This window comes from Parasteatoda tepidariorum, chromosome 3 (assembly GCF_043381705.1).
Source record: "Parasteatoda tepidariorum isolate YZ-2023 chromosome 3, CAS_Ptep_4.0, whole genome shotgun sequence".
NCBI lineage: Eukaryota > Metazoa > Arthropoda > Arachnida > Araneae > Theridiidae > Parasteatoda > Parasteatoda tepidariorum.
The window spans coordinates 82,794,638-82,809,190 of record NC_092206.1 but is presented as its reverse complement, the minus strand read 5'-3'; the positions used below and the strand labels follow the sequence as shown (position 1 = coordinate 82,809,190).

General features: G+C 28.4%; 1 protein-coding gene across 1 annotated transcript in view; it reads right to left on the bottom strand.

Annotated features, from left to right (window-relative positions):
- LOC107445282 (tachykinin-like peptides receptor 86C) overlaps nucleotides 1–13,417 on the bottom strand; it is a 79,098-nt gene extending 65,681 nt beyond the window's left edge. Inside the window, exon 1 of the mRNA XM_016059640.4 lies at nucleotides 12,481–13,417. Coding sequence (XP_015915126.3) covers nucleotides 12,481–13,034 — 554 coding nt within the window. The 5' untranslated portion in view covers nucleotides 13,035–13,417. The remainder of the gene's footprint in view (nucleotides 1–12,480) is intronic.
- Between the last annotated feature and the right edge of the window lie 1,136 nt (nucleotides 13,418–14,553).

Sequence of the window (14,553 nt, the reverse complement as noted above, 5' to 3'; positions counted from 1 at the left end):
ATATATATATATATATGCAACAAAATAAATAAATACAAGAAAACACGAAGAAAGTTAAGAAAAACAATAAGTTTCATTTATTGCGCAGAAGCTGCAAGTAAACAGAACTCATTAGATAAGTTCAAAATTCCTTTGTTTTATCTTCATTTATTCATTGAGTTGTAGAATAAAAGAAAATTTAAATAAGGAATTATAAGTTGAAATAAGAGAAATTTTAATAAATTAAAACTGACTGAAAAGTTTAAAAATAAATTATATTTCTGAATATACTTCATAAATTTCGAAATTGTTTTACTTATTTATTTAGGAATAACCATTTTTTTAAATTCTTTATTATAAGTTACAATTTTCCAAAAGAAGAAGAATACTTATCAATTACTTACAATTTTAGTGATTTATTTATCTAAGCGTAAATTTTTTTTAATTTTCTTCTTATATAATATTAAATATGTTTTGGTGGCTTATATTGCATTATGACATTCTCTGATTTAATGAGATTAGGAGAGTTTTCATTTACTTGTTCCTTTTTTTATGTGTTTGTACAAGAAAAAAATGATAAACCAAATGATGAAATACCGAATTTCATTTCCAATTGACAATTTTTCTGTTTCCTAAGTACTAATTATTATAAGACGTAAAATATTTCTCTCGATTAATATATTTCATTTATTCTTTCGATGTAATAACAATACCAATTAACATTGTTTCGTTAACTGAGAAAAAACCTTTGACATTACCAGACAACGTGACCTGAATCTTTCATGCGATTTTAGATTGAGTCTAGCTTTCATTTGTTCTATTTTCTTATCTAGATTATTGTTTAGCTTAATGAAAAACCTCGAATCCTTTAATTTGATACCACAAATCTTAAGTCATTTACTATTGGTAGTTTTATTCGACATATTAAGTAATATTCATAATCTCTTAAAATTAGTTTTATTGTGATATTTGAACATGGATTAACATTAAATTGCATATTTAAAAATTATAACATAATTTGAAATATTGATTATAGATTACACATTGAAAGAAATAAAGTTTTTTGTCGTCAGATTTTAATCGCAAGTCGCATCACAGAAAGTAAACATAAAAAAATTAAACACTCCCGCCCAGTCCACTTTGTCAGCTAGGAGACAATATAATGCAAAACTTCTGAATTTCGATACCAATGATTTGAGGGAAGCCAAGTGGTTAATACTATATGCATTACATCGTGTTCATGGTGTCTATTACATAGTAGTTACGTTTCTGAACAAGTGGTACACACCAATCTGAAGCTACTAAGGCCTCATCGCAAGGTATTAAACTCAAATCCTTTACAACAATAGTTAAGTGCCTCAACAATTGTACAATCACTGCTATAACGGAAGTCAAAGAAAGCTTTTAGATATTTGTTTCAACTAATTCAGATTATGCTCTATTCCAAGTATGTTTTGCACTATACTTAATATACGAAGATGTTCTGTAATTTCCACCCTTAGTTCATTTTATCAGAATCCTTGTCAACATTTAAATCCAAAATGTATGCACATTAGGAGTAGAAAACTAATATTTTTTTCCAATGCCCACCTCTGTTAACATCCGTCAATTCAGGCATTTACAGGGCGATTTTGTTGACCTTTCTTTCAGGGGCACCATATTACGTGTGCCAACGTCGCTCCCACAGTGAGGACAGATAGTACAGAGTAGGAAAGAACATCCATGCCTTTTTTGGGATTCGAACCCAGAACCTTTCTGAGGCAAGGGCAGTTCACTGCCCCCTACACAGGCCGGTTGGTAGAAAACTAATATTTAAGCTAGAAAAAAAAGACTTGAACTCTAACAAATTACTACTGAAGAAAATATGCATTTGAAACATCAGAACGAGTTTGAATGCATGAAAAAAAAACTTGCAGAGGTAAAATAATTCCATTAACTCTCTCCCCCTACAATTAAAATTTTAGTGACCTGCACAGTACATAATAGCACAGTCAAAAATTTATAATTAAAAACAGTGTGAGCCAGAATGGCTAAAAAGTGGTAGAGCACTCCACTTCCAAAAACGGACATAACTTCGAATATTTGCGGTAATTGGTCAATGTGTATGCTATTTCAGGTCCTCACCGACCACATTGCTGTCATAAAATACTCCTAGTAGTATGCAAACCATAGATTGGAATCCCTTTTTCCTCGGTTTAACCCTTGTCAGATTTTCGTGTTTTTCCTCGCCGTGTACTGCAAATGCAGATTAGTTCCATCAATTAGTCCTCCACGAAGGCAAATTTTTCTTAATGCTTGATCCATGAATTTTCTTGTCCTGTGACTGGACTCAAAACAGTGTTATGCATTGTCAATTTTTCCTCAAAATATATTCAATAATTGCACCCTCCTTTTCAAAATATGTTTCGTTTCTTAATTGCTTCTCAGATACTTTTTAAATGCAAATAGATGTATATATGTAAATTTCTTTTAACTTTTTTTTATCAATTTATATTTATAAAAATGTCTATCGTCGTATAGAACATAAACTAAGCTTGTATTTCAGTGTTTTTAGCAGAAACTGAAAACATTTTGAACTTCTGGTCAGAATTTTAAGAATGGAAAAAAAAGACAATTTTTCTATATTCCTTAAAAGCTCAAATATTGAGTTAAGCTACATTTCTTTACATTACATTTTTCCTACCCTTTACTTTTCTTGAATTTTTTTGGGTTTGTGACTCATTTAAACATGAATATTTAAGAGAATAGTTAAAATATAATTAGTTCTACTTAATTTTTTTAAAGAAAATCTGCAAATTTTGCGATTTTTTAAAAGAGCTTAATTTCGGATAAGCTTTATTATTTATAAAACCAGAAAATTAATAAATATTATTGAAAAAATAAAGGTTAATATTTAAATATAACCTGCTATTTATTGTCGCAGATTAAATTCATCTCTTCTGCTATTGGTTTAAATTTTTCAATTATTTTGTAGTTTTAAACCATTGGAGATTTTTTTAAACATAAAATTTTTTTAGAAAAATATATTTACAAAACTTTACAAATGGAAATCAATGGAAAAGAACGGTTTAGATTCATTTCTAACAAAAATGACTATAGGATCACCATCTTGTGCATTTTAAAGATTTCTAAGTTTTCACAAATCGGTTCTCTCCAAGAGTTAGTATCCAGTGAAGATTTGTCATTCGGAGGTAAAACTGTTCCTATCCACGTGAAGACAAGAACAAAGAAAAGTATATTAATGAAGACGACGAGAATATTGCTGAGGATTGGGGAGAAGTTTTCAGGGGAGGATGGAAAGTTCTTGTCCAACCCGATTTAAAAAATTTATTTTTTTCTCAATATCAAGCATTGTAATTTTGGTTTTGAAATATTTAGGAGATGTAAATAAATGCTTTTGACAATTATACTTTACCTTTTACTGTTTCAATCGAATGCTTGCTCCTGAAAATTCTTAAACCTCGAAATACGCTTTTCTCAGAATCTGCAACCTCTCCTAAACAAACAGATATTACGGTAGTATTCCTGTCATATATTCACAAATGTTGCCGAACATACTTAGCAATACTTTTACTTTTGTTAATTGTAACGAAAGCAAACGTGAAAAGTACGTACTTTTTCTTGTACTTCATTTTTTTTTTAATTTAGTACTTTTACTTATTTTTCGTTACTTTTTTTTGGAAAAAGTACAATTATTTGTAACGAAAATGTCGAAATTAATCGCTTCTTTTTTCTGATTCAAATTGAAAATTTCCTCGAAAAAAAATTTTTTTTCGAAATTTTTTAAATAATTTTATTTTCAATTCATAAATTTAATGTACTATACATTCTTTGTCTCGAAAGAAAACTGTTTTTTTCTTTCTTACGTCTGACCATAATGGAAGTGCAAAGGGGTCGAAGGTCACAGCATGACCACCTACAAATTCCTAGAAACTAGCAATAACTCCACCTGCTTGGTCAATATTATTTCTATCCGAAACAAAATTTTTAATTTTTGTTTAATGGATTCAATACGGAATATCTACATAGCAAATTTAAAAATCTTCAGAATTTAAATTTCTAAAATTTTTTTTAATCTTTTATAGAAACGAAATATAAGTTTTAATTTAATGGATTTCAAATGGTTACTTGAATATGAATATTTTTTTTATTTCTTTACTTATTACTTTAAACAAAAAATATAATGTTTATCGGATTTTTTGAGCAAATTAATTTATTACTACGAATTTCAAAAATAAAAGCAAAATTTCTAAAAATTTGGTAGTTTTAAAATTAATAAAACTCCTTTTATATGCAAACACTGAATTTTGATTCCTGGATATTTTCAAGGTTCACTATTTCAAGGAAATTTGTAACATTTTCATGCATTTTGAAGTTTTATGCTTTTTAATTAAAACTCAATGTTTTTAAAATTGCATTTTCTCTTACATTTTTTAACGAAATGAAGGTTACTTAAAATTTTTGATTTCCCCGAAATGTACTTAAAATCGCTACTTTTTTGATTTGTGCTTGTACTTTCACTTGTACTTTTTATTCGTTACTTTTTAAAATAAAAACGTTTTGTATTTTACTCGTCACTTTTGCTTAAAGTACCTGTACTTTTACTCGTTACTTTTAAGAAGTAACTTCCCCATATATGCTACTGAATGGTTACAAAATTTAGGGTATTTTTGATTTTTTATATGTTATTTGAAAAGTTATTGTGACAGAGAATCTAATTTTTCAATTCACTCGACCACCGAATGTAGCACCATTTTAAAAAAATAATTCGAAATTTGAAAACTTTTTTTTAAGAAATATTTCTTTCAGCATTAGTTTTACGAAGAAATATGAAGCATGTTATTTATACTAAATTATCTACGATTTAAAATCAATATGATATTTGCAGCTGTTCCCGAAATAAATCCATTTGATTTGAAAAGAGTATTAGAATTTGAAATTCTTAGTAGGTTATTGCGCGGTATCAACTAGAAGAATTCTACAACGAAATTGGTAACAATAATAATTGTTTTACCTAATTAGAAACTCCATCCGCTTTAAAAACACACAAATAGCAATTAACAGTTGTTATGTTTCAAGAGCTTCAAAAATAGGCACCCATTTTCAAGACTTGCCGGATGTGAATGAGAAGATGATTAGATTAGAAATATAAAACGTAAGATTGCCAACGAAGAATGAAAATAGTAAAGCTGAGAAACAAAACCGGAAAAACAAGTAGCTGAGAGAAAATAAATATGAAAAACAAAGCCACAGTGGCCAAGAGAGGTAAATCAGGCTAAAATGCATGATGAGGGGGGGGGGAGGATCTAATGTCGTTAACAAGAGATTTAGCACTCATATGAATAAAAATAGATTTCGGGGCATAATTTTTTTAGTTTTGTTTCTCACCTTTATTTTGCAATTTTTAGCTGGCAACTTTACGTTTGTATTTCAAATAACTTTTGTTTCGTCTCATTCACTTCCTGCAGAGTCTTGGCGCTTGATTTTTGAAGCGCTTGAAACATGTCAACTTTTTGAAAGCGGTAGAAATTTCTAATCAAGTAATATCTTATTGCTTCAGTTTCTTGGGAAAATTTATTTAACAATAATTGTAGTTCATTTAAATAGATGTAATTTTTTGTCGCCTCAAACCTTCTTATTTTATGGGAAGGATAAAAATACATTACTACAATAATGCGGATAATGTGACTTTATTTTTAATTCACAAGATGGTTTCAGTAGTTTTCACGCTATGGGAGCATTATGATAGTTTCCCCATATTAATTTTTACCACGTAAAAGTCGCGTTAACCGTCTTGGTACATTTTTCAATAGTAAATCAATACAAAAATCTAGCGGTTGCGCTGCTTAACAATACAAAATAAACGAAGTGGCAATGCATGATTGGTAAGTGTATTTATTGCGGTTGTAAATAATTAACTCTGGGGTATACTGCCTTCCGGCTCAGACATGTTCTTTAGTTGTACGGCGAGAAATTAGATAATATTGAGATCCCTGTATTGAATGGGTTCATCGAAGCTGTTATCCAGAACAACAATTTTATTCCATAAATAATCCTCCAACTTAATCTGGTGCAATTTATAGAGCTCCTTTGAATGTAAGAAGAAATCATATCAGAAGAGTTGTTTCATCATGCGTTCAATCAGCCGCTTTATATTAAAGCACAAGAAATGATAAAAAACCACGATGATAGTTTTTAATGTGGTTATTATATTAAAGGGTTCACATTCTAATGTTCATTATGGGAGTTACGGTTGCTGCTGGAAGAGGTTCCAGTGCCTTTTAGAATTATAAGAGGTTGTGCAAACTCAGGGGTCTTAAGAGCTGCCTTTCTTGATAAATCTTGTCTTAGTCCTATTAGTTTGGAAATCAGTACATCTACCAAAATATGTGATTTTGATCGTGGGAAACACGTTTAACAACCAAAGTAATTGAAGGCCAATGCAATTGTGAAGAACGTTGAAGAAAATGAACTGTTTAAAGAAGTTAAGCAAAATTCAGGGAGGATTTACGCACTCTTGAATGACGTGGACTTATCAGTGAGATGTACATTGATTACTTTTCAATGGTCAGTCTGATCAAACAGTTCATAATAAAAAGGAGAACTGGCCTCTTCCATCATCTTGCAAACTCAGTCATTTTTTTTAAATACCTTTTCATTTCTTTAATGAAAAATGTATCTTCAAGATACGTTGAGATTTAAAATCAGAATATATGCCGCTGATTATCTGGCTTTTTGACAGCCAGGCGTTACAACAAATTCTGGCCATCAAAAATTCAAATTGATCAGACATTTGAGAGACATCTGATGAAAATTATTAACAAAAATCTGTTTGATTGACAATAGGTGGTATAATGACTGATGGTGTGCTCACTCGATGAATCTTTCGAATAATAAATGCATCTTCGAAGCATTTGTTCAGAAATTAAAACAATTCTGCGGTATAGCATTAGCGTCCTCTGAACAACATGTCGGCATGAGGCCCTTTTCGAAAAGTCCAACATATGATAAGCAGCATAACTCTCACAGTGGCTTACTGGACACAATTTGTCCAGTAAAAGGCACTATTCATCATAATCTATTTTCCAATACAGATGTAATAATGTGAATACATTCAGGAATTGAGGCAGACACTGATTTAAATTGTCCTTTTTCTGAGAAAATTGGGAAATCTATGATGGTTAAATTGATGGAAAGAACTTTGACGTCCTCAAATTTAAGCAGAAGAGCAAAATAGTTAGTTACGCCTCTTGCTTCTGCAATTAGTATATTTAAACTGGAGAGCATCAGCATAGCTTTATACTTCTTTATGCTTTTTTACTAGTTATGCAGAGTGAAGCTGTCACATGATAATGATAATTTGAGAGCATTTCTCACTGTTTCTTATGCCATTGTTTACAGAAAAGGGCATGTGCAAGGGAATTAAATGTTATATATGTGTTTTTTGCCAGTTTAAACTGATTTAAATACCTAGGCAACCCTCTTCTATTCTAACTCGGTTTAAATTGAATTAGATTAGACATATTTGATTATTCAAAAACTTCAATAGCATCAAAAATTATTATGGTGGAAAAATTGAGTGTTGAATATTTCGAGCGCTCAGAAACAACGCGCCCATTCTCATGACCTGCAAGATATGAATATGACAATGGAAAATAATATAAAGGTAATGAAAATTTGAAATACCATGGTAGGCGAGGAAACTGGTAATGACCCAGCTAACAAGGTTTGAGGAATTCCCACGCAGTATGTCTAGGAAAGCGATATTCATATTAATATGTCTCAGATTTTAACTAAATAAATACAAAAACAAAAATAAAACTGCGACTTAATAAACAAAAGTCAAAGTGGTTTGGGTTGTCGTAAATACTTTACCTCATGTTTCAATTTTTTTATACCAAGAACTCCCATATAAACGTTCTTTGATACATAAATAACTCTCTGAACTGTCGAAAAAATGCATGAATACCTGAACATTTCATTCTTCGAATTTTTCAAATGGATTTAAAAACGCATATTTGAAAATATTTCTACCATCACATTGTCTTAAATATAATCTATACAACCGTAAATAAAGATCCTTTCGTCTAATGGATGTGTTCGCCTTGCACTTTCCAAATACATAATATTCTTCAAGCTTAAAATTTTGGAGTTAAGCCATTTTCCTTACACGTAAACGTCAATCCTAATAACTGGTACTGCAATGTTTCTCCTATAACAGCTTTTGAAACTGTAAGCGATATGTTAGAAAATATACTTCTTTCAAAGCCCTAGACACTCAGGAACAATTCAGACAGAATTTAAAATTTTTATATTTTACCGAGATCCAGATGGTATCTTCATACATTCTTAAATTTCGTTTTCCTTTATCACAATATCTTTATCTATATGTGTAATAAGCGATGAAATGATATATTTTTTTCGTTTGAAAAAAAGAGACACATCGATAACAGAGAAATGGAACTAGATGATTTAACTCAAGCATTTTTTTTCGTTACATTCGAATTTGATAAAAAAAAATAATGCATGTATATTTATTTGTAAAGTTAAATAAAAGTATTATAATATAGCAAGTACAGTTACCTGTTTTAAAAATTAATGTTTTTCCTATAAACATATAAAACATATTATACTAATAATCCACTTTTTTTCTTTCATTTTAAAAATACTTTTGTTATTTTAATTATATAACCTGCTCAAATATGAATAAAATATTCTGTACCTAAAAAGTAAACTAGAAAGACATAATTTGTAAATAACGTAATTCGTAAATAGCATAATTATGCTAAATTCAGAAAAAAATACCTGAAGTGCCAATTGTAAAACATATTGATTTTTTGTTCATAAATATCATTAGCGGTGAAAATAGAGAGATCTTGAAACGTTCAATACAACGAGAAACTAAAGTGCAAATATTTTTTGCTATGGTACTGTAACAAGGGATAAAAAAGAAGAAAATCAATATTTTTGCGTATATTACCTTAAGTTTATTCAATCCAGCTTTCTATAGAATGTGTTTATAATTGAACGGAAAAAAATTATATGATTATTATTTCACATATTTTTTTAAACTTTCTACGGAATAATTAATGCGAAACCTGTTAGCATTCTACACAATGATTAGGCAAGGTATGTAACAATCTTCGTATATCATCCATTGTCGAAAAAGCACTTGACATTGCACAGGAAGACTAAAGTGCCAATGCAATGACTAGGGATACTGGGGAAAATATGTAATAAGTCTCATGTTTTAGATTTTACTTAAAAACACGAGGCATACTATTCAGCGACGAGGAATTTTATGGAATGTTGGCATTTTATACAATGAAATTCATCGGAACAAATATTAAATATACGACATTTTAAAATTCAATTTCTCAGTAACGCTATGTTCGAATTTGCTCAAATTTTGAATTTTGCGATATGGAATTACATTATTTAATAAACAAATTATATAATTGCGTATAAAAGTTTTTAAATTCGCCAAAAAATATCTTGAGATATAAAGACGCAAAAAGAGCGGTGAACATTTAGGGGTCAAAACTTTGCACTCTTGACCAAACAGTTAGAAACATACTTCCGAGATCGCGTCTACCTCAGATATTTTGAGGGGATGAAATCCAAATCCATCGAAAAAAAGGTACGTTTTTTGCCTTATTTCTTAACTTAAAATATCTTTGTCACAAATTTATTAGCATATTTGAGGTTTCACCTGTGAACCATTAAGTGTGAGTCCTAGTACATCAAAATCCGATAATTAGATCGAAAGTTATTCAAGGCGAATCATTGTTTTAAAATTATTTTTTCAATTTTCTTAATTTTTTTTTATTTATTCATTTTTTTGCTCACTGTGCATTAAAGCATTTTTTCTCCATAGTTTGGTGCACAATAGACTATTTCGATAATCACGGTGCGCCTTAACTAAAATTAAATTAAATGCTCTTACACCTTGAAAATTAGAAGAGATTCTGAATTTACAATGTTCTTTGATAATAAAAATCGAAAAATTAAAATAATCTGTGGAGAGATTTNGATATTTTGAGGGGATGAAATCCAAATCCATCGAAAAAAAGGTACGTTTTTTGCCTTATTTCTTAACTTAAAATATCTTTGTCACAATTTTATTAGCATATTTGAGGTTTCACCTGTGAACCATTAAGTGTGAGTCCTAGTACGTGAAAATCCGATAATTAGATCGAAATTTATTCAAGAAAATTTATGGAAGGAACGAAATTTATTCGAAATTTAATCAAATTTATCAATCATTGTTTTAAAATTATTTTTTTAATTTTCTTAATTTTTTTTTATTTATTAATTTTTTTGCTCACTGTGCATTAAAGCATTTTTTCTCCATAGTTTGGTGCACAATAGACTATTTCGATAATTAGAAAAAAACTCAACATTTTCCTGAGATATACATTACATACCTATGTTTTATATCTTAGTTTTCTGTCTTCTCAAATTATATATTTCAGTTTTCTGTCTTCTTAAATTATATACCTTAGTTTTCCGTCTGGCTAAAATATTTTTAAAATGCTACCATCTTCCAAATAAAAAAAAATTTCAATCTCCATAAGTTGAAAATTATTTTATATTAATTCATTGTTATTTCTTAAATCAAACAAAGAAAATACTTTCAATTTTTAAAGATAATTACATATTCTCTGTTGAAGATAAAAATATTTTGTATACATTTGTATTTTTGACATAAAAATAAAAGTAAAATATATTACCTGCCTCTACACGAAAACTTAAAATGAATTCAATGCAAGATTTCTCCTCAGTTTAATAAGAAAAAAAATTATATTTGTGCAACAGTAGGATGGAAACAATGTGCGAAATTTTTTAAGGTGTACATATTACAGGTTGTAAGTTAATCTCGAAAATGAGGAAAAGTGAAAAACGCCAATGAAATCTTAAGATTGACTCTTCAAATGTCGAAAAATACATAAATATAGCTCAAACTAAGTTTTGAGCTATATTTGATTGCTTGATTTAAAAATCATACTTTGTAAGAAAGTTTTATATTGATTAATAGTTTTAGTTCATTAATTTTTTTCATTTAAATTTCATAAATTAATTGTTTTACAACAATCAAAAAAAGTGTTTTTAATTAAGATATTTTATAACATTTAAACTCATAGTTGAAAATCAAATTAAAAACATAAGGTTACATGTATAAGAAATAAAAGTATTCTAAAAAATGCTATTGTTAGTTTTCAAATAATAAAAAAACACTTGTTGTTAAAATATAATTTTTCCAACTAAAGACTATTATTTTTTAGGCAAGCGAAATTATTTTTCTTAATTTATTTATTGCATCATTTAAACATTATTCGTAATAATGAACTATTGACCATTTAAATTAAAATGACACAAATGTTTAAATTTCAATGTGAAAAAATATTATGTTAAACTATATAAATATATACTTTAATAGAAAGATAAATTTTTACCTAAGCATTTATATAATTCTCTTTTAAAAAGTTAAATTAAAATGATAAAGATTTATACGTCTAAAACTCAAATTCATGACTTGCAGCTAAAAATCCAATCAACGTAAAGCTTCTTTGTATTTCAAATTTCAGTTGTTGTTAATTCAAATCTAAGATAACCACACTCATAAAAAGAAAACAAGAATGGAACTAAGAAAATAAAAATAAAAGATAAAATAATAAAAAAAACTTTAATTACTTTATATAACTTAAATTTTTTTATAAGAAAAAAAATTAACAAAAAATGATCAGAAGCAAAATTAAGACAAATGTTCCGCGGAATTCTGTAACTTTTTATAACCAACACAGTTATACGTGCTAAAAATAGCTCTTTCTGGTACTGGTTCAATATTCCCAAACAAAGGAATATCAATTATTTTGATACACTTTGCCTTGGTGATATTATTATATACAACTTTAATTTTTTTTACAAGAAAAAAAAATTAACAAGTAATTATCAGAAACAAAATTAAGACAAATTTACCGCGGAAATCTATAACTTTTTTTAACCAACACAGTTATACGGGCTAAAAATAGCACTTTCTGGTACTGGTTCAATATTCCCAAACAAAGTAATATCAATTGTTTTGATATACTTTGTCTTGGTGATATTATTATATACAACTTTAATTTTTTTACAAGAAAAAAAATTAACAAATAATTATCAGAAACAAAATTAAGACAAATTTACTGCGGAAATCTGTAACTTTTTTTTAACCAACATGGTTATACATGCTAAAAATAGCGCTTTCTGGTACTGGTTCAATATTCTCAAACAAAGGAATATCAATTATTTTGATATACTTTCCCTTGGTGATATTAATAGATAATATCACTAACATTAATTTTTATTGGATATAACTTCGTAGCTTAAGAGTATTCTATTAGTTCTGTGTATTTCTCAAAACATGAAAACCTCTAGCAAATTTATTTTGTAACTAATGCAATCTAAACTATATCTCTACTTTATATAAATAAAAAAATGAACAATCAATATTTTACTTACCTATCTAAACTCATTGCCAAAATAGTGAACACTGACGTCGATACAGTTAAACTAGCTACGAAATTGCTTACGACACAAAAAGTTCCTCCAAACGGCCAATGACTGTTCAGCATAAACACAAAGTTAAATGTGGCGTTACCACTAGCTAAAAGAAAGTCTGCAATCGCTAAATTTAATAAAAATAAATTGGTGACAGTCCGCATTCTTCGGTGGGCTATAATAATCCATATCACTATAAGATTTCCTACCAACGCTACGAGAATCATAATTGAGAAAACTAAAGTCCAAAGAAGTTGCTGATACCAAGGTAAAATATATTTTGGAGAAAATATACTGCTTGGTATAGAATCGTTCAAGCACCTGTAATATTCTTCTGTAAAATTTGGAACACCATTGATATTCTGATAATCATCTAAGTCAGAGTCTGTGAGTTTGTAGTTAATAACTGTCTGAAATATATCGCCACATTCAGACATATTTGAGCTGAATATGGGTTTGTGCAAATTCATGTAGGATTCAAGTAAATTTATTTCTTTTTCCTGTAAGTTACCCATACTTGAACTAAAATTTTGAATTTATCAAAATATATATTTAGCAAGTATTTTCAAAGTTTTTATTCTTCATCGAACGAAATCGTAAATTAGTAATGAAATGCAATATAAAATACAATAGTTTGGATACGTAAACCATTAAATCAAAAAATAAATTATTTGCAAATGAGTTCCTTTTTTTCCGTCATAAAAGCATTTTGCAATGAATTTCATAATAATATGCATCTTAAGCTCTTTCTTCAAGCGTTTTTTGCATTTTTATCTTCATTTAATATGAGAAATACACCAAATAAACTAATTCAATTTCTAATTAAAATGTTTTTAACCTCGAAACAAATCAAATATATGATTTGAAAAAGCTTGTTATTGTTTGATAATTCGTTTAAAATCCATATAAATATATTATTTCTTATTTTTCAATAGAATAAACAGTTTAAATAATAACTTGCTTAAGAATCTAAAAATTTGCAATTTTAGTATGAAAAGCTATAGCTTCCGAAGAATTCAATAGATATTGAAATTTCAATGCATATTTAAAATATTTAAAAATAAATCATACATATTATTTATATTCCACAGTTTTGATATATTTTATACTAAATTTTATAAATTTGTAACTGGCCAATGAAAATTGAACTTTGACATACACTAAATCTTTTTTACAAAACGATGTGTTAAAGTTAGATCACTTTGAAAATCCGTTAAATTTTTCAAACTTTAAAACACTTCAGAGATTTTTTTTAATCAATGTCCAACACCTTCCAGAATTTATCACTTAACTAAAAGTTCACATTCTAACTTCCAAACTTTCAGAAAAAAACTTGTAAATGGAACTTTTAGATTCTTTTCGATTTTCGAAGACCCCTTTGGAATTCGTCTAACCGCGGCCAAACACAAGATAGAAACTGAGAAGTTGGTGAGCTGAGCTGTTGATTTTCGTCCCGTTTTCTCCTATCGATTCTTTGCGCATACTCACCCCTTTTATTTTCTTCCCTCCCTCCCCCACAAATGCCATGACTCCCCCTTTGATGTGCATTACGACTCTTCACGTAGTTAAATAGCCGATGAAAACGTGTGTTATGTATCAGAGATAACGCGCAAACCGTCCTTTTTATTTCTATTATAAGTTTCTCTAGTTATGGTTCTTATAGTTTAAGTGTTACTATATCTTTTTTAGTATCGCGCGGTCTGGTACGGTGTGAAAAGTGTGTTCTATTTCTTTCCTATAAACAAGATGTATTCGCTCAAGTTTTATATTGATGTACAGTTTCTATCGATTTCAATTTTTACATCATCTTTAGTCATAAATTTATGTTCACATTTTCATTCTTTTCAAAAGGATATATTTATTTAAGCTCTATCGTTTAACATTAACTCTTGTTTTTAAACGAACGTTTAGCGTTATGTTTTTAATCGTTTTCTGTTTTTGTTATTTTTAACATCGTTTGCTTACATGCTATTTATTTATAAAAATGTTACATTAAAAAATACATATTTTATGCGATAAATATTTAATCAAAAA